Source organism: Cervus elaphus, chromosome 3 (assembly GCF_910594005.1).
Source record: "Cervus elaphus chromosome 3, mCerEla1.1, whole genome shotgun sequence".
In the NCBI taxonomy this organism is placed as follows: domain Eukaryota; kingdom Metazoa; phylum Chordata; class Mammalia; order Artiodactyla; family Cervidae; genus Cervus; species Cervus elaphus.
The window spans coordinates 28,232,116-28,251,067 of NC_057817.1; the positions used below are offsets into that span (position 1 = coordinate 28,232,116).

At 44.2% G+C, this 18,952-nt stretch overlaps 2 protein-coding genes across 2 annotated transcripts in view; one reads left to right on the forward strand and one right to left on the reverse strand.

The window, feature by feature from the left end:
- Positions 1-222: 222 nt before the first annotated feature.
- On the reverse strand, positions 223-15,667 carry LOC122686096. Its single transcript, XM_043891202.1, has 3 exons — positions 14,863-15,667; positions 8,512-8,616; positions 223-347 (listed from the first exon to the last, which is right to left on the reverse strand). The coding sequence occupies exons 1-2, from the start codon at positions 15,665-15,667 to the stop codon at positions 8,564-8,566; spliced, it is 858 nt and encodes a 285-aa protein (XP_043747137.1). The 3' UTR covers positions 223-347; positions 8,512-8,563.
- Positions 15,329-18,952, forward strand: part of GALNT6 (polypeptide N-acetylgalactosaminyltransferase 6) — a 36,972-nt gene continuing 33,348 nt past the window's right edge. Inside the window, exon 1 of the mRNA XM_043883958.1 lies at positions 15,329-15,466. The gene's annotated coding sequence lies outside the window, so the exon portion shown is untranslated. The remainder of the gene's footprint in view (positions 15,467-18,952) is intronic.

An 18,952-nucleotide genomic window follows, 5' to 3' on the forward strand; every position in this document is an offset into this window, starting at 1 on the left:
AAAGAAAAGACGATTGTATTAGTTTAGGGCTTCCCCTTCAGTCTCGCCTAATGGATGAGTGTTTAGAAATCCCTGAGACCAAAGCCCTCCAGATGTATCTGCAGATTCAGGTAAAACAAACCCAGGAGAGGGCAGAGGAGCAGTACTTGGCAGAGCATGGCCTCTGCACACTCTACCCACACCACCTGAAGGGAAGGCCCACTCTGTACTTACCGGCTGCCTCTGCAGAGTGCCAACATTTTTTAAACGCTGGATTTAAATCAGACAGAGCCAAGATTCAATCCCAGGTCTCACTCCAAAACTGTTTTAACTTTGCAAAAATCCTATGCTGTTGATATTCTATCTACCTAGAAAACCCAAGAGAGTCCACTGGAAATCTATCAGAACCACAGAGAAAGCTCAATAAGTTGATTGCTTTTAAAATAACTTTAACCTCTTCAGATAACATAATGAAAAAATTGCTATTTATGGTACTTGCTAAAATTAGGATGACTCCTTCTCTGCGCTATGTTTCTAGAAAGAATCAAAAGAAGCTAGTGACAGTGGCTGCTCCTGGGAGGAAAATTAGGTGACCAGGAATAGCAGTAGTTCACTATATTTGTGAACTTTTGATTATTGTACCAATAGGTAATATGCATGTTACCTACAGAAAATAAATAAGTTTCCATGTGAATTAATAAGCAGTGGGGCAAAAACTTCAGGACACTAAGAGGACATTAAGAAATCAGGACATTAAGAAATACCATTGAGTTATTCTATCACTTCTCCTTTCCTTTCTATATGAAACAATATTAAACAATATTCCAGTGCTATCTGATAGATTTCAACCCTTTCTAATGAAATCTACTGTTTCTTCAAATGTCTTAGAAGATAGGAACCGCCTCTATTTTTTAGGGATAAATAACAGATGGAGAAACAATGGAAACAGTGAGAGACTTTATTTTCTTGGGCTCCAAAATCACTGCAGATGGTGACTGCAGCCATGAAATTAAAAGACGTTGCTCCTTGGAAGAAAAGCTATAACCAGTCATATCTTTAATATGTTCTGACAGCATATTAAAAAGCAGAGACATTCCTATGCCAACAAAGGTCCATCTAGTCAAAGCTATGGTTTTTCCAGTAGTCATGTATGGATGTGAGAATTGGACTATAAAGAAAGCTGAGCACCGAAGAATTGATGCTTTTGAACTGTGCTGTCGGACACAACTCCTGAGAGTCTCTTGGACTGCAAGGAGATCCAACCAGTCCATCCTAAAGGAAATCAGTCCTGAATATTCATTGGAAGGACTGATGTTGAAGCTGAAACTCCAATACTTTGGCCACCTGATGCAAAGAACTGACTCACTGGAAAAGACCCTGATGCTGGGAAAGATTGAAGGTGGAAGGAGAAGGGGACAACAGAGGATGAGATGGTTGGATGGCATCACTGACTTGATGGAGATGAGTTTGAGCAAGCTCTGATGGACAGAGAAGCCTGGTGTGCTGCAGTCCATGGGGTTGCAAAGAGTCAGACACGGCTGAGCGACTGAACTGAACTGGGGGGAAATTTGCTCTGGTGGAGAGTTTATTGCTATATTTTTTCAGGTTGAGATCTAATTACTTCAGTTTCAGAAGGTTCTGTAGGCATATCTCTTTCTTTCTTTTTATTTGTTTATATGTTATTTTATTTTTGGCTGTGCTGGGTCTTTGTTCTGCAAGCAGCCTTTTCTCTAGCTGTGGCGAGCGGGGGCTACTCTCTAGTTGCAGCATGCAGGTTTCCTGTTGTAGCAGCTTCTCATTTCAGAGCACAGGTTCTAGATGTGCAGGGTTCAGTAGTTGTGGCACGTGGGTTTACTCTGCCACACGTGGGATCTTCCCTGGACTTGGTATTGAATCCATGTCACCTACATTGCAAGGCAGATTCTTAATTACTGGACCACCAGGGAAGCCCCTTTTTCTATTTTAAGAAAAAGAACTATTAAATAATAAGATATAATGTGTGGCAGAAAAAGTTCTCATAGAAAAATCATGCAAGCATTTAGATGTTCTATTCTCCACAATTACTAAATTTCTCTTTTGCAAAAGGTACACACAGATTTGGGGCATCTCCAGTGCTTTTGAGAAGAAAATCATGTGTGATTTAAGTAGAAGTGTCCTTAGTCACAATGTGCCAACCCCTTGTGTTTCCCAGGGGAAGAAACATTATTCATTGCATGACATATGGAGGCTTTAGTTATAGAAAAATGGAGGAGTTCCCTGTGGTCCAATGGTTAGGACCCAACAATTTCACTGCTGAGGGCCTGGATTCAATCCCTGGTCAGGGAACTAAGATCCCCAAAGTCATGCAGCATGGCCAAAAAGAAAAGGAAAAACAAAAAATGGACCAAGAGTCACTTAGAATAGATAATATTTACAACAGCAACCAAAAATAATAACAATAATACCAAGGAATAGTTTTAATAAGAACTGTGCAGATTGGGCAGAGCTGTCTGATTCGTATTCATGGATGCTGGCACTGAATAGTAGGACATAAATGGAAGAGTGCTCTCTTGCCTGCTGAGTGTTTGCAGCATTGGTTTTCAGCCCTACTCCTGGATATTTTTATTTCAGTGATCTGGTTTTGGACGTTCACCAGGCAATTCATGTAGCCAGGGTCAGCAACTCTGGTTTACAGCCTTACTTTGAAATTTTCCAGGAACAATTGTTAAAATGAGTCAGGGAATGGGCTTTTTTGCTAATCTTCAATCTCAGAATATAAAAAATTCATTAAGGCAAATGTAGGATAAAACTGGAGAAGGCAATGGCAACCCACTCCAGTATTCTTGCCCGGAAAATCCCATGGATGGAGGAGCCTGGTGGGCTGCCGTCTATGGGGTTGCACAGAGTCGGACACGACTGAAGTGACTCAGCAGCAGCAGCAGTGCAGATTGGAGGGAAAGAGAGGGAGAAAATCAGAAAACTTTTCTGAGGACTATAAAACAAGGACCTGAACAAATGGAGAGAATCACAGAAAGTCATGGCAAAGTGCTCAGACCCGGGGGTCACTGTGATCTGGGAATCTGCTATGTTTATAAACTGCTCACATATGAAAATGGGGATAGCACTCACAGCACCCACTCCAGAAGACAGCAATAAGGAGATTCCTACTCCTTCCTAGAGAAGGGGGACTGCTTCCTGTGATACATTATACCTGTCTTCATGAAGGATAAAGATGCCAGCGTTTTAATACAGCAAATGGGGCTGGACAAGCTGGGCCTAAACTTGTGATGAGCTGTATTTTCTTATCAAGTCTCCACCGTGAGTACTTGTCCCATGTCCACAGTCTTATCTCATATGTGGCTGCTGGACTGGTCAGCGTTCTCTAGAGAAACTGAACCAGATATACACAGAGAGAGATTCATTTTAAAGAACTGGCTCACACGACTGTGAAGGCTGGCATGTCTGAAATCTGTAGGCCAGGCCAGCAGGCTGCAAACTCTGCTGCAGAATTTCAATGCTACAGTCTTGAGGCAGAACTGACTCTCCAAGGAAACCTCGGGCTGTGCTCTTCGGCCTGCGAGTGACTGGATGCAGCCCACTCACATCGTGGAGGGTCATCTGCTTTCATTAAAGTCATTTAACTGAACATCACTAGAGAAGATGTTTTTCCCAGTGGTGTCTCAGGGATACAGAATCCATCTGCCAGTGCAGGAGACTCGAGTTTGATCCCTGGGTCAAGAAGATCCCCTGGAGAAGGAAATGGCAACCTACTCCAGTATTGTTGCCTGGGAAATCCGAAGGACAAAGAAGCCTGATGGGCTACAGTCCATGGGTTTACATAGAGTCAGACATGACTAAGCGACGAAACAACAAAAGAAGATGTTAGTGACACCTCAAATGCAGAAATGAAATTATAAGATGCTTGCTCCTTAGATGAAAAGCTATGACAAAACTAGAGCAGAGTCATAATTTGCCAACAAAGGTCCAAATAGTCAAAGCTATGGTTTTTCCAGTAGTTATCTTTGGATTTGAGAGTTGGACCGTAAAGAAAGCTGAGCACCAAAGAATTGATGCTTTTGAACTGTGGTGTTGGAGAAGACTCTTGAGAGCCCTTTAGACTACAAGGAGATCAAACCAGTCAGTTCTAAAGGAAATCATTCCTGAATATTCATTGGAGACACTGATGCTGAAGCTGAAGCTCCAATACTCAGGCCACCTGATGCAAAGAGCCGACTCACTGGAAAAGACCCTGATGCTGGGAAAGATTGAAGGCAGGAAGAGAAGGGGACAACAGAAGATGAGATGGTTGGATGGCATCACTGACTCAGTGAATGTGACTTTGAGCAAGCTCTGGGAAATGGTGAAGGCCAGGGAAGCCTGGTGTGCTGCAGTCCATGGGGTCGCAAAGAGTCGGTCACGACTGAGTGACCGAACAACAAAAGACTAGTGTTTGACCAAACAACTGGGCACCAAAGCCCAGTCAAGTTGATGCATAAAACTGACCATCCCAGCCACCTCCCAGCTACAAGGGGCTTCCTGGACCCACCACACAGACCATCTTCCCTTCTCTGATTCACCCCCAGGGGGCTAGCATTTCTCTTTTCAGACCCTCCTAACCCAAAAGGAGTGATAACATCCCACTTTCCTGTACTCTATCTATCTTCAGTGGTCCCTAGTGCCTCCCAAGATATTTCACACACACACAACCTACTTCTGGAGGAAAGAGCTACTTCAAGGACTCAAAAGTGATTTATCCTCCAAATGCCAACCAAAGTGGCTTTCTGGCTCCTTTCTCACTGGAGAAGGGACAGAGAGGGAAAGGAAAACATGTATGCCGATTTAACTTCTAGTGGGACAGTCACCTATATATAGTAGAAAAACAAAAGGCAAACAACCTAAATTTCAATTTTTAAAAAGGCTCATCTATGTAAGAGATGGGTCATGGTGGAGAGTTCTGACAAAATGTGGTCCACTGGAGAAGGGAACAGCAAACCACTTCAGTATTCTTGCCTTGAGAACCCCATGAACCATACGAAAAGGCAAAAAGATAGGACACTGAAAGATGAACTCCCCAGGTTGGTAGGTGCTCAATATGCTGCTGGAGATCAGTGGAGAAACAACACCAGAAAGAATGAAGAGACGGAGCCAAAGTGAAAACAATGCCCAGTTGTGGATGTGACTGGTGATGGAGGTAAAGTCCCATGCTGTAAAGAACAACATTGCATAGGAATATGGATGTCAGGTCCATGAATCAATATAAATTAAAAGTGGCCAAACAGGAGATGGCAAGAGTGAACATCGACATTTAGGAATCAGTGAACTAAAATGAATGGGAATAAGTGAATTTAACTCAGAATCCCTTAGAAGAAATGGAGTAGCCATCATAGTCAACAAAAGAGTCCAAAATGCAGTACTTGGGTTCAATCTCAAAAACGATAGAATGATATCTGTTCATTTCCAAGGCAAACCATTCAATATCACAGTAATCCAAGTCTATGCCCCAACCACTAATGCCAAAGAAGCTGAAGTTAAATGGTTCTGTGAAGAACTACAAGGCCTTCTAGAACTAACACCCAAAAAAGATGTCCTTTTCATTATAGGGGACTGGAATGCAAAAGTAGGGAGTCAAGATATACCGGAGTAACAGGCAAATTGGCCTTGGAGTACGAAATGAAGCAGGGCAAAGGCTAACAGTTTTGCCAAGAGAATGCACTGGTCATAGCAAACACTCTCTTCCAACATAACAAAAGAAGACTCTACACATGGACATCACCAGATGGTCAATACCAAAATCAGATTGATTATATTCTTTGCCAGCCAAAGATGGAGAAGCTCTATACAGACAGTAAAAAACAAGACCGGGAGCTGACTGTGGCTCAGATCATGAACTCCTTATTGCCAAATTCAGACTGAAATTGAAGAAAGTAGAGGAAACCACTAGACCATTCAGGTATGACCTAAATTAAATTCCTTAAGATTATACAGTGGAAATGACAAATAGATTCACGGGATTAGATCTGATAGACAGAGTGCCTGAAGAACTATGGATGGAGGTTCTTGACATTGTACAGGAGGCAATGATCAAGACCATCCCCAAGAAAAAGAAATGCAAAAAGGCAAATGGTTGTCTGAGAAGGCCTTACAAATAGCTGAGAAAAGAAGAGAAGCTAAACGCAAAAGAGAAAAGGAAAGACATACCCATTTGAATGCAGAGTTCCAAAGAACAGCAAGGAGAGATAAGAAAGCCTTCCTCAGTGATCAGTGCAAAGAAATAGAGGAAAACAATAGAGTGGCAAAGAGATCTCTTCAAGAAAATTAGAGATACCAAGGGAAAATTTCATGCAAAGATGGGTACAATAAATGACAGAAGTGGTATGGACCTAACAGAAGCAGAAGATATTAAGAAGAGGTGGCAACAGTACACAGAAGAACTATACCAAAAAGATCTTAGTGACCCAGATAACCACGACGGTGTGATCACTCACCTAGAGCCAGACATCCCGGAATGCAAAGTCAAGTGGGCCTTAGGAAGCATCACTATGAACAAAGCTAGTGGAGGTGATGGAATTCCAGCTGAACTATTTCAAACCATTAAAGATGATGCTATGAAAGTGCTGGACTCAATATGCCAGCAAATTTGGAATGCTCAGCAGTGGCCACAGGACTGGAAAAGGTCAGTTTTCATTCCAATTCCAAAGAAAGGCAATGCCAAAGAATGTTCAAACTACCACACAATTGCACTCATCTCACACACCAGCAAAGTAAAGCTCAAAATTCTCCAAGCCAGGCTTGAACAGTATGTGAACTGTGAACTTCCAGATGTTCAAGTTGGATTTAGAAAAGGCAGAGGAACCAGAGATCAAATTGCCAACATCTGTTGGATCATCGAAAAAGCAAGAGTTCCAGAGAAACATCTACTTCTGCTTTATTGACTATGCCAAAGTATTTGACTGTGTGAATCACAACAAACTGGAAAATTCTCCAAGAGATGGGAATTCCAGACCACCTGACCTGCCTCCCGAGAAATCTGTATGCAGGTCAAGAAGCAACAGTTTTAGAACTGGACATGGAACAGCATACTTGTTCCAAAAAGGGAAAAGAATACATCAAGGCTATATATTGTCACCCTGCTTATTTAATTTATATGCAGAGTATATCATGGGAAATACCAGGCAGGATGAAGCACAAGCTGGAATAAAGATTGCTGGGAGAAATATCAGTAACCTCAGGTATGCAGATGATACCACCGTTAAGGCAGAAAGTGAAGAACTAAAGAGACTCTTGATGAAAGTGAAAGAGGAGAGTGAAACAGTTGGGTTAAAACTCAACATTCAGAAAACTAAGATCATGGCATCCAGTCCCATCACTTCATGGCAAACAGATGGGGAAACAATGGAAACAGTGACAATTTGGGGGGGCTCCAAAATCACTGCAGATGATGACTGCAGCCATGAAATTAAAAGACACTTGCTCTTTTGGAAGAAAAGCTATGACCAACCTAGATGGCATATTAAAAAGCAGAGACATTACTTTGCCAACAAAGGTCTGTCTAGTCAAAGCTATGATTTTTCTAGTAGTCATGTATGGATATGAGAGTTGGACTATAAAGAAAGCTGAGCACAAAAAATTTATGCTTTTGAACTGTGGTGTTGGAGAAGACTCTTGAGAGTCCCTTGGACTACAAAAAGATCCAACCAGTCAATCCTAAAGGAAATCAGTCCTGAATATTCATTGGAAGGACTGATGTTGAAGCTTAAACTCCAATACTCTGGCCACCTGATGCAAAGAACTGACTCATTGGAAAATAACCTGATGCTGGGAAAGATTGAAGGTGGGAGGAGAATGGATGACAGAGGATGAGATGGCTGGATGGCATCACCAACTTGATGGAAATGAGTTTGAGCAGGCTCTGGGAGCTGGTGATGTACAGGGAAGTCTGGCGTGCTGTAGTCTATGGTGTTGCAAAGAGTCAGACACAACTGAGCGACTGAACTGATTGATGTAAGAAAGCACTATGCAGTGATTAATGATCTTGTGTGAGATTATTTCTTCCCCTAGATTCATAATATAGTAAATGAAAAAATCAGGTTACAAAGCAGTATATTCAATATGATCCCAGTTTTGTAATATACATATAATATATATTATAATATACAAACATATATATGTAATTACATACATAAATAATTTCACCTGTATGTATATATAATTTCATGACTATATATATAGTCATCTAACACAAACTGTAAGACAAATCATTATTTTATAGACCAGTAATTGAAATAACACTGCCAATTAAATTATGACACCATCAAGCTACATCTTGATCTTAAAAATGTCAAAGAGCGAAAAAACGCTTCTTCGAGTTGATAAAATACATATGTGTGTATGATTATATCTACATAAGAAAAAACAGAATGTATTGTACCAAGTTAATAACAGTGGTTATCTCTAGGTGTCAAATAATGGGTAGTTTATTTTCTTATGATTTTCTGTGCTTTTTCTAAATGGGATATTTGGCAATTAGAAAAACAATAAATAAACATTACTCACCCTCTCACTCATCTAACCCTCCTCCTTTTTCTTGTTCCCTCTTCTATTCTCTTCAGGTTCTTCGTCCAGACCCCAGAGCAGTGCCATGCTGAGCCATACTGGAGCCTGAGGAGAAAGGAAATTGGCTTTAATGCAAGCAGACTCATCAATGATACTTTCCAAATATAATTCTTCACTTATTTGTTTCATTTTCAGTTGAGACTGCCATGTTTAACAATTTCTTTTGGTCAAGGGATGATCTTAAATACATTTTAATTAACTTAAGCTGAAGTAAAATCAGCATCACCGACTCACTGGACATGAGTTTGAGTAAGGTCCGGGAGTTGGTGATGGACAGGGAAGCCTGGCGTGCTGCAGTCCATGGGGTTGCAAAGAGTAGGACACAGCTGAGTGACTGAATTGAACAGAAGTAAAATCATAGCAAATTCTGTCTTGGTATAAAGAAAATATTTAATACTAAAATAATATTATGAGTTTTAATATACCTTTCATTCTTTTCAATATTTTTTCAATTAATTTAACATGCTAGAAAAAATAACCATTTTAAAAATACAGACAAGTGTGGATAGGGAATTACATAGCATCCCAGTGGTTAGGACTCAGCACTGTCACTGCCGAGGACCCAGGTTTGATCCCTGGTCGGGGAACTAAGATCTCACAAGCCTAATGGTGCAAACAAAAAAAAACTAATAGGAAAAAAAGCCCATGGATGTAGAGTTTTTTCCTTTTACCTCAGGCTCCAACATGGCTCAGCAGAGCACTATTCTTTATTTTAAATTGTTCATATTTTGTTTATCAGAGATTTTTTTTATCAATTTTGATTCTTTTTTTACTTAAAAGATTTTATTTATTTATTTATTTATTTTGACTGCACTGGGTCTCAGTTGCAGCACATGGGATCTTCCATCTTTGTTGAGGCATGAGAAGTCTTTAGTTGCAGCATGTGGGATCTAGTTCCCTGACCTGGGATCAAACCCAGTCCCCCTGCATTGGGAGGACTGAGTCTTAGCCACTTCACCACCAGGTAAGCGCCTTGATGTTTTAGATAATACATTGTATATACCAAGAGAACGCACTGGTCATAGCAAACACCCTCTTCCAACAACACAAGAGATGACTCTACACATGGACATCACCAGATGGTCAATACCAAAATCAGAGACTGATTATATTCTTTGCAGCCAAAAATGGAGAAGCTCTATACAGTCAGCAAAAACAAGTCTGGGACCTGACTGTGGTTCAGATCATGAGCCCCGTATTGCAAAATTCAGACTGAAATTGAAGGAAGTAGGGGAAACCACTAGACCATTCAGGTATGACCTAAATCAAATTCCTTAAGATTATACAGTGGAAGTGACAAATAGATTAAAGGAATTAGATCTGATAGGCAGAGTGCCTGAAGAACTATGGATGGAGGTTCCTAACATTGTACAGGAAGCAGTGACAAAAACCACGCCAAAGAAAAAGAAACACAAGAAGGCAAAATGCTTGTCTAAGAGGTCTTACAAATAGCTGAGAAAAGAGAAGCAAAAGACATACCCATTTGAATGCAGAGTTCCAAAGAACAGCAAGGAGAGGTAAGAAAGCCTTGTTAAGTGAACAATGCAAAGAAATAGAGGAAAACAATGGAATGGGAAAGACTAGAGATCTCTTCAAGAAAATTAGAGGTACCAAGGGAACATTTCATACAAAGATGGGCACAATAAAGAACAGAAACGATAAGGACCTAACAGAAGCAGAAGAGATTAAGAAGTCGCAAGAATACACAGAACTGTACAAAAAAGATCTTAATGACCCAGATAATCACAATGGTGTAGTCACTTACTTAGAGCCAGACATCCTAGAGTGTGAAGTCAAGTGGGCCTTAGGAAGCATCACTATGAATACATCTAGTGGAAGTGATGGAAGTGACTGGAAAAGGTCAGTTTTCACTACAATCCCAAAGAAGGGCAACGCCAAAGAATGTTCAAAATATCATGCAATTGCACTCACTTCACATGCTAGCAAGGTAATGCTCAAAATCCCTCAAGCTAGACTTCAATAGTAAGTGAACCAAGAACTTTCAGATGTACAAGCTGAATTTAGAAAAGGCAGAGGAACCAGAGATCAAACTGCCAACATCCGTTGGATCATCGAAAAGGCAAGAGAATTTCAGAAAAACATCCACCTTGCTTCACTTACTACTCAAAAGCCTTTGACTGTGTGGATCACAACAAACTTGGAAAATTTTCAAAGATATGGGAATACCAGATCACCTTACCTGTCTCCTGAGAAATCTGTATGCAGGTCAAGAAGCAACAGTTAGAACCGGACATGAAACAATGGACTGGTTCAAAATTGGGAAAGGAGTACGTCAAGGCTGTATATTGTCACCCTGCTTATTTAACTTATATGTAGAGTACAACATGCAAAATGCTGGGCTGGATGACTCACAAGCTGGAATTAAAATTGCCAGGGGAAATATCAATAACCTCCTATATTCAGATGACACCAGTTTAATGGCAGAAAGTAAAGAGGAACTAAAGAGCCTCTTGATGAGGGTGAAAGAGCAGAGTGATGGGGCCAGATGCCGTGATCTTAGTTTTTTGAGTGTTGAGTTTTAAGCCAGCTTTTTCACTCTCCTCTTTCACCTACATCAAGAGGCTCTTTAGATCTTCTTTGCGTTCTAACATTTATTGAGTGCTTACTGTACACTGGGTTAAACATTTTACTTATTTAATCTAACAATGCAACCATAATTAATATTGTACCTTTTTAGGGATGAGGAAGTTGAAGCCCACAGAGGAGTGAACTGTCATGCATGAGTGATTGTGGCAGAACTTGGAACAGCTCTGTTTGGGCTCCTAAAACATTTCTTGCTTTTTTAAAAAGTATTTATTCATTTATTGGCTGTGTCAGGTCTTAGTTGCAACACCTGGGATCTTTCGTTCAGCTCACGGTCTTGGTCTGCCACAGGTGGTATCTTAGTTCTCCAGCCAGGGACGGAACCCAGGTCTCCTGCATTGGAAGGGGGATTCTTTTTTTATATATATGAATTTTTTAATTGAAGGATAATTGCTTTACAGAATTTTGTGGTTTTCTGCCATACATCAATACGAATCAGCCATAGTACACCCATGTCCCCTCCCTCCCGGACCTTTCTCCCATCTCCCTCCCCATCTGACCCTTCAGCCTGTCCCAGAGCCCCTGTTTGAATTCCCTGAGTCATAGAGCAAATTCCTGTTGGCTATCTATTTTACACACAGTATTGTAAATTTTGTTAATCTCTCCATACATCTTCTCTTGTCCTTCCTCTCCTCCTTCCATGTCCATAGGTCTGTTCTCTATGTCTGTTTCTCCACTGCTGATGGTTTCTCTTCAGATCCAGGGGAATGAGATGAAAAAGAGGAAGGGGAAATAGGAAGAGAAAAGAGATAAATGGATGTAAACAGAAGACTCGAACTCTCCCATTTTCACATCAGTTATCTACTCCACCTGCACAACCACCTCTAAGGCATCATTAATCCTTACAGATAAGAAACTGAGACAGAAGAAGTTCCAGGGACTGGTAGGTTCCTCTCACGGGGGTACCTGCAGAGGGTGGGGGAGGGGTACAGTCTGCCCTCCCTCCTGACCTCCCTGGCAGTTTCATGACAGCTTCTCCACAATCATTCCCTCCCAGGTGGCGGCAGCACATCCCCCTTGTGGGCAAGTCTCCCTCACGCTGCCCCACCCAGAAGTGGGCGTCCCCTCACCCGGGGCCACGTGTGCAAGAGACTAGCCAGGGGCCGAGGCTGAATTCAGTAGCCTCCCAGAGCTGTTCTTTTTTTTTTTTTTTTGTGGATTATAGGTCATTTTATTTTTGTTCTTTATATACATTTTGTATTTCTCATTGAACATAAACAAAGCATGTCTATTTTTTTTTTCTCAAAATTTCAAGTAATATGATTAGGAAACCATTAACAACAAATTCAGCAGCTTTCTTGAGCTGATTTTGCATTCCTCCAACTAGACCACTTAGTTTACTTTATTTTTTTTTTAAATTTATTTATTTATTTTTTCAGTGGGTTTAGGGGAATACGTGTAAATCTATTGCTGATTCATGTCAATGTATGACAAAACCCAGAGCTGTTCTTGTCTGCCGGCTTCCCGTCAGTGCACCACACCACGCTTCCTGCCTTGCTGGGGGGAAGCCCCTGAAGCACACTGTTGAGAAAAGCGAAACTTCAGAATACCCCAAAACAGAATCTAAATTGGCCAAAGATATAAGAATCTGAGAAAAAAAAAAAAAAAGTAAAGAAAATATATTCACAGAGCTTGCTGAGGCGTGGGAAATCCAGGCCTGTCCTGCAGAAGAGCTCAATGACGGGATGTTTCCGTCATGAGCAGGCAGAGATGATTTCTGGAGGAGTGACGGAAATGAATCTTTCACTGTCTACTTTTCTCTAGTGCTTGTATTTTTTTTTTTTAACCAGGTGGCTTTATAACATTTTCATTTACAGAAAACTATTTTAAAGTGGCCTGCCAAAAATAAAATAAAATAAAGTGGCCTGCCAGGCAGTCACCATTCTGTGTGGCTCACCCTCCTGTGAGAAGACAACAGCTCAGTCAGGGCATGACACATTAGGGGTGGGGTCACACATCCGGTCTACTACATATACCTCCAAATCATGCAACTCATTGTTCTGAGGACTCAAAGTCGCGTTTAAAATCAGAGTCAGCTAAAGTAAAACTGGAAGAGAAATGTGCTTCTGGAATGTGGAGCACACAGCACAGACCAATGCTGCTCCCTTGGGCAGCACCCTCTCAGGGACTCTGGGATGGGGTTAGTGGTCATGACTCTGTCCTGGGGAAGAACTGAGGCAGTGAGTCCAGTCTAGCCCATCACCCTCAGGTCAGGTTGGGTCCTGAATAAGCCTCAACCCCCGAGGGTCACAGAGCAGAGTCAGGTGAAGAGCAGAGCAGAGACCACAGGGTCAGACCCGCACAGGAGTGTCGAGCATCCAGAAAGAGAGAAATAAGATGCCGCATCTCACAGTCTGCAACAGGAAATGTCCTTATTCTGAGAAAGTAGCTGTGCAATCAGGCAAGTGACAGTGGGGGCAGCCGAAGCAGTGAGGTTAGAATGAACCCTGAGGGTCTGTAGAGGAAGCAAAACAGATGATCAAGGCAAATGCCATATAAAGTCTCTCATTAGAAATTTAAACCCTAGCATGTGAGCATACTCAGTCATGTCCGACTCCTTGTGACCCCATGAAGTGTAGCCCGCCAGGCTCCTCTGTCCATGGGGTTATTATCCCAGCAAGAATACTGGAGTGGGTTGTCATTTCCTCCTCCAGGGGATCTTCCCGACCCAGGGTTCGAACCCGTGTCTCCCGCATTGAGATGATGGATTCTTCACCACTGAGACACCTGGTAAGTCCCTTTAAATCCCAGAGTCTCTAATGTGAAAAGAAGGGAATTGAGGGCAGGAGAATTACTCAGCCACTTGGTTGGTATTAAAGGAGGAGACAGGTGAGCAGGCCAAGACTGAGTGGATACCTCCCTTTTCTACTCCTTTAGGAACATCCATCCTTCACCCACTTCCTGATCTAGTGTAGTGGGGCAAGGTCTTCTCCCTGCTCCACTGGCCTCCTCTCTCCAGAATCTATCCCTGGAGAAGCTCTGACCTCCATCTGAATAGCTCAGTTCTACTGTGGGGTTCCAGATTAGAAAACAAGGTTACTTCTCTCATCCAACTGTTAATCCCCACTGGCTTTCCCTGCTCTTCCCCGTTCATGTCACAACTGCCTTCTTGCTCAGATCTACCCACCCACACCCCTGCCCCCGGGGTCTTATGAACTTAGAAATACAAACTCATTTAAACATCAAGACAAAAGAAAAACAGAATTGGTGGTTGAATTTTCTGCCATAGAACATTTCCAAATTATTGGCTTTTTGGAGTGGTCCTTCTCTATTACTGAGACAAGGAGGCAAAAGGACCCAAGGACCCAAAAGAACCCCGGTGAGCAGCCTGAGGGTGGAGGTGGTAATGAGTCAGAGCGTGGGTTTAGGAACTGAACTTACTTATTTGGATTTTAATTCCAGCTCTGACACTACTCGCTCAGTGATTCTCAAAGTTGAGAATGCACCAGAATTACCTGGAGGGCTTATAAAGATACAAATTACTGGGCCCCATCCCCCAAGTTTCGTATTATTTAGGTCTGAGGTGGGACCCGAGAATCTACATTTCTAACAGTTTATCAGATGTGAAGTGAAGTGAAGTGAAGCCGTTGGTCTACTTTGAGCCGCACTCTCCAGCAGTGTGGTCAGCCGCCTTCCGTGTATATTCCGGACAATAATCAGTAGTTATTCGCTGGGGCTAGTGTTTACCTGAGACCCGGCACATGAAGACCTTAGCATTGTTCGTGGCACACAGCAAATTCCCTGCTCTTATTGTTGGATGAAGGGGAGGAATCATTTGGTCAAGACCACTTCTTCCGATGAGAAGCAATCCTGGGACGGAGCCCCAGGGCGCCTCTCTGTCCCGCGGCGTTTCTCTGCTCCCGAGCCTCTTCCTCCAGACTCTGAGCGCTGCGGCCACACGGCCACTGAGCCCGCGCACATGCCGGCGGCTCACGCCTGTCGTCTTTGTGATGGCCGGGACCCTCCAATCTTTATCGACGCCGAGAGCCTGGCCGCGGAGACTGGCCCCCGGAACTTGCTGAGATGTGGAGAAGCCGGAGCAGCCGGGATCCCAGCCGCGGCGGCGGGGGCGGGGTCCATGGGCCGGGGGGCGGCCCCGCAGCAAGCCGGCGTTCCGCCACGCAGAGCAATGCTGGGGAGCTCGGCCCCCGGCACCTGACCCGGGAGGGGCGGGGAGGACGCGCTCCAGCGGTCGTGCAGGGCCCGCCTCGGCCCCGCCCTCCAGGACGTCCCGTCGGGAAACCGGTGAGCTGCACGGCCGCGCGGCTGCGGCTCCGCCCGGGCACCACAGGTAAGAAGCAGAAGCAGCCCGCCACCCTTCTCTGGCCTTAGAACCCAGAGCCCTCCCGCTTCTTGGGACTTCCTGCCGGTCGAGATCGCTTCTCCCAAGTCCTTGTCCCCCATCCACCTCCCCCCTCCGCCGATCTTCTACTACTCCTCTTCCTCGCCACCCCGGACAGCAACACGAAGGGGCAGGGCCGGGCTGGGCCATCCGTCGTGGTGGCCTCTAGCTCCTCCCTCGGTAGGACTCCCTACACCTTCGCGCCTTAAGGTTGAAAGAAAAGCTGGGGTCTCTGGGTCCTGGAGGGGTGGGGTGGGAGCGGTGCAAGCAGCACTGCCTCCGGGACTCTGCAACCTCTGCCCCTCACCCATGCCCTGGCATCCCTTTTGTGCCCCCATCGCCCCGCGCTGAGCCATCCCCCTGTGCTCAGCTGCAGAAAACCTTTCAGAGAGGTTCCCTCCTTCCCGGGGCGGCGCGGCTCCTGAGCAGGAGTGAGCCGGCGAGAGAAACCTCCCGGGTGAGGGCAGCGTCTCAGACATCCTCCCTGTGGAGACTTGGGCCTTTAAAGGGCAGGAACTGTGTGCTCAGTATTGTTGGGAGGGAGTCTGATGGGTGTTCATGACTGTGACTGTCACCGACTTCCTGATTTCCTGTCACTTGTCCCAAACCCCAGGCCAACCGAAAGGAGAAATAGTTTGTTACTTGCCCCCAGAGCCTGTCGTCCCAGACACTGACCTCTGCGGAGGTTAGCACAGGGCTTCTCTGTGTGTGTGGGGATGGTGAGGTGTCAATTTGCCAGCACAGCATAAGACAGATCCCTCTATTAGCCAGCCACCCCATTGCAACATTCACAAGGAGAGTTCTAACACTGCACTCCCAGTGCCCTGCCAGACCTGCAAATGCAGTTTGCAGACACTGCAGGAGGTTAATAACTCTGGACACACCAAAGAACCTGGGGCTTGTGCTCATTTTGCCAGAGATATGTGTACACTGCCCACGCCCCTTTCTCGCGGTGAATGAGCTGTGTCTCTGCCCATTACAGGAAGAGCGAAAAGAATGAGACAGGCAAATGCATGTGATCAATAGCGCAAGCTAACGTGAGGGGTTGGAAATTTACTTTAGTTCAAGTTATCCAGCAGAAGCCAGCATCCTTGCAGATAATTCCTGACCTGTTTCTTAACAGTGCTATTCACTTTAGGCACCCAGAGGTAACAAAACAACTTTCAGGGGCACCAGAGCAGTTAGCAGAGCAGGCCTGTCAATGGGAATGTGGTCTAGAGGTGGTGGAACCACGAATACTGGGCTGCCTGGAAAGCCCTCATCCTTGGTAATCACTGCCCATAGTTAGCAGAACAGCTGACTCCTACCCACGTGGAAAAACTCACGCCTGAAAAGGGAAGCCCTGAGGCATGTCAAAAACTGTCTGAGATCAGAAACATCTCAGCCCCAAATTCAGTTGGGAGAAACCTGAACAAGAGATACGGGCTTGGGCTTAGCCCATATAGCCATTGCCTAGAACAGAAATCAGGAATCAAAGGGACAACTAACCCTAGGGCCAAGGCAGTGGGTATAATGGAGGCGGAGAGCTGGCTGAGCTCTGTCACTAAATTAGCTGTCTAACCTTGGCCAAATCACATAAACACTCCCTGGGTGGGGAACAAGTGAGAAGGTGTATGTGAAAATGCTTTGTCAAAGCTCCAAGCACCAGCCAAGTGCAAGGCAACATGGTGCTATGGTTAAGATAGTGGGCTTTGGAGAGATGTGGGCTTGGGAGCAAATTCTGCCTCTTCCATTTCATAGCTGTGTGTCCTTGGTCAGGTTACTAAACTTGTGTGGGCTTCAGTTTCCTTATATGTAAAATGGAAAAAGACAACTGTGTCTTGCTTTGGTATAGCAAGCAGTGATATTAAAAAAGGTTCTGGTATTGTTCTGAACCTCCTCTGGTTTCATGGACATGTTCTGACATCTCCAGCCCTAGAAGTGAAGCTGAGGTCCAAAGTGGGTTTCTCTGTCCTGGAGGGACCCAGCGGCTGTGCCAAAGATTTGGGTGAACTCTGATCATCATACAGCCCTCTGCTCCTCTCTGGGAAAGCCCAGCATACCCTTTCTCATTTGATGGGAATGAGAGTGAGGGTTTGAATGAATGAGAGGTCAAGTGCAGGGCAGTGCCTGTCTCTGTGTCAGGCTCAAAGCTGTAATTGTGCTGTGTACAAGGCTTGCCCAGCGAACAAGGATGGCCTCAGTCTGGGGAGAAGAAGGACTGTTACAAGACTCTTTTGTGGCACCTGAGAGCCCTGGGAGGTCAGGTTATTCTCCAGTCTCCTGTGCAGCCTGGTCCTCAGCCCTGGGTAGAGATGTGAAGAAACGAAGAAAACTCAGTCCTCACCCTCACCTCTGCTGATAGCAGAAAACAAAGAACAGACAGATCAGGGCGTGGAATTAACAACCAGATACCTCAGGATGGAGGGATGCTATAGGAATAGGAAGGTTAGGTGAACCAGTTGGGAAAAGCATACTAGAGGCAGAAGATTGGGGACCAGGATTTAAAGATTTGAGAAGATGAAAGAAAAGGGGGCCTAGGCAGCCCAATGTCTAAACCTGTTGGTTCTCCCTCCCCCATAAAATCTAGTGGGGAAGTCCTACGTGAAGAAACATGGGCCATGAAACTTGGAAACAAATACACCCAATACTAATGGCAGTAAGATGCCCTTTAGTCTGAGAAGGCTTCTTGGAGGAGGGGAGTTTCAGGTAAGAATTAAAGAAAAGAAACATAATTTGCTTTCAGTCCAGTTCAGTCACTCAGTTGTGTCTGACTCTGCGACCCCATGGACTGCAGCACACCAGGCTTCCCTGTCCATCACCAACTCCCCGAGCTTACTCAAACTCAGCTCATGAGTTGAGCTTACTTAATTCATGCTGGTGATACCATCCAACCATCTCATCCTCTGTCATCCCCTTCTCCTCCCACCTTCAATCTTTCCCAGCATCAGGGTCTTTTCTAATGAGTCAGTTCTTTGCATCAGGTGGCCAAAGTGTTGGAGTTTCAGCTTTAGCATCAGCCCTTCCAATGAATATTCAGGACTGATTTTCTTTAGGATGGACTGGTTGGATCTCCTTGCAGTCCAAGAGACTCTCAAGAGTCATCTCCAACAGCTTGGTTCAAAAGCATCAATTCTTTGGCGCTCAGCTTTCTTTATAGTCCAACTCTCACATCCATACATGACTACTGGAAAAAACATAGCTTTGACTAGACGGACCTTTGTTGGCAAAGTAATGTCTTTGCTTTTTGATATGTGGTCTAGGTTGGTCATAGCTTTTCTTCCAAGGAGAAAGTGTCTTTTAATTTCATGGCTGCAGTCACCATCTGCAGCCCAAGAAAATAAAGTTTCTCACTGTTTCCATTGTTTCCCCATCTATTTGCCATGAAGTGATGAGACTGGGTCCCATGATCTTAGTTTTCTGAATGTTCAGCTTTAAGCCAACTGTTTCACTCTC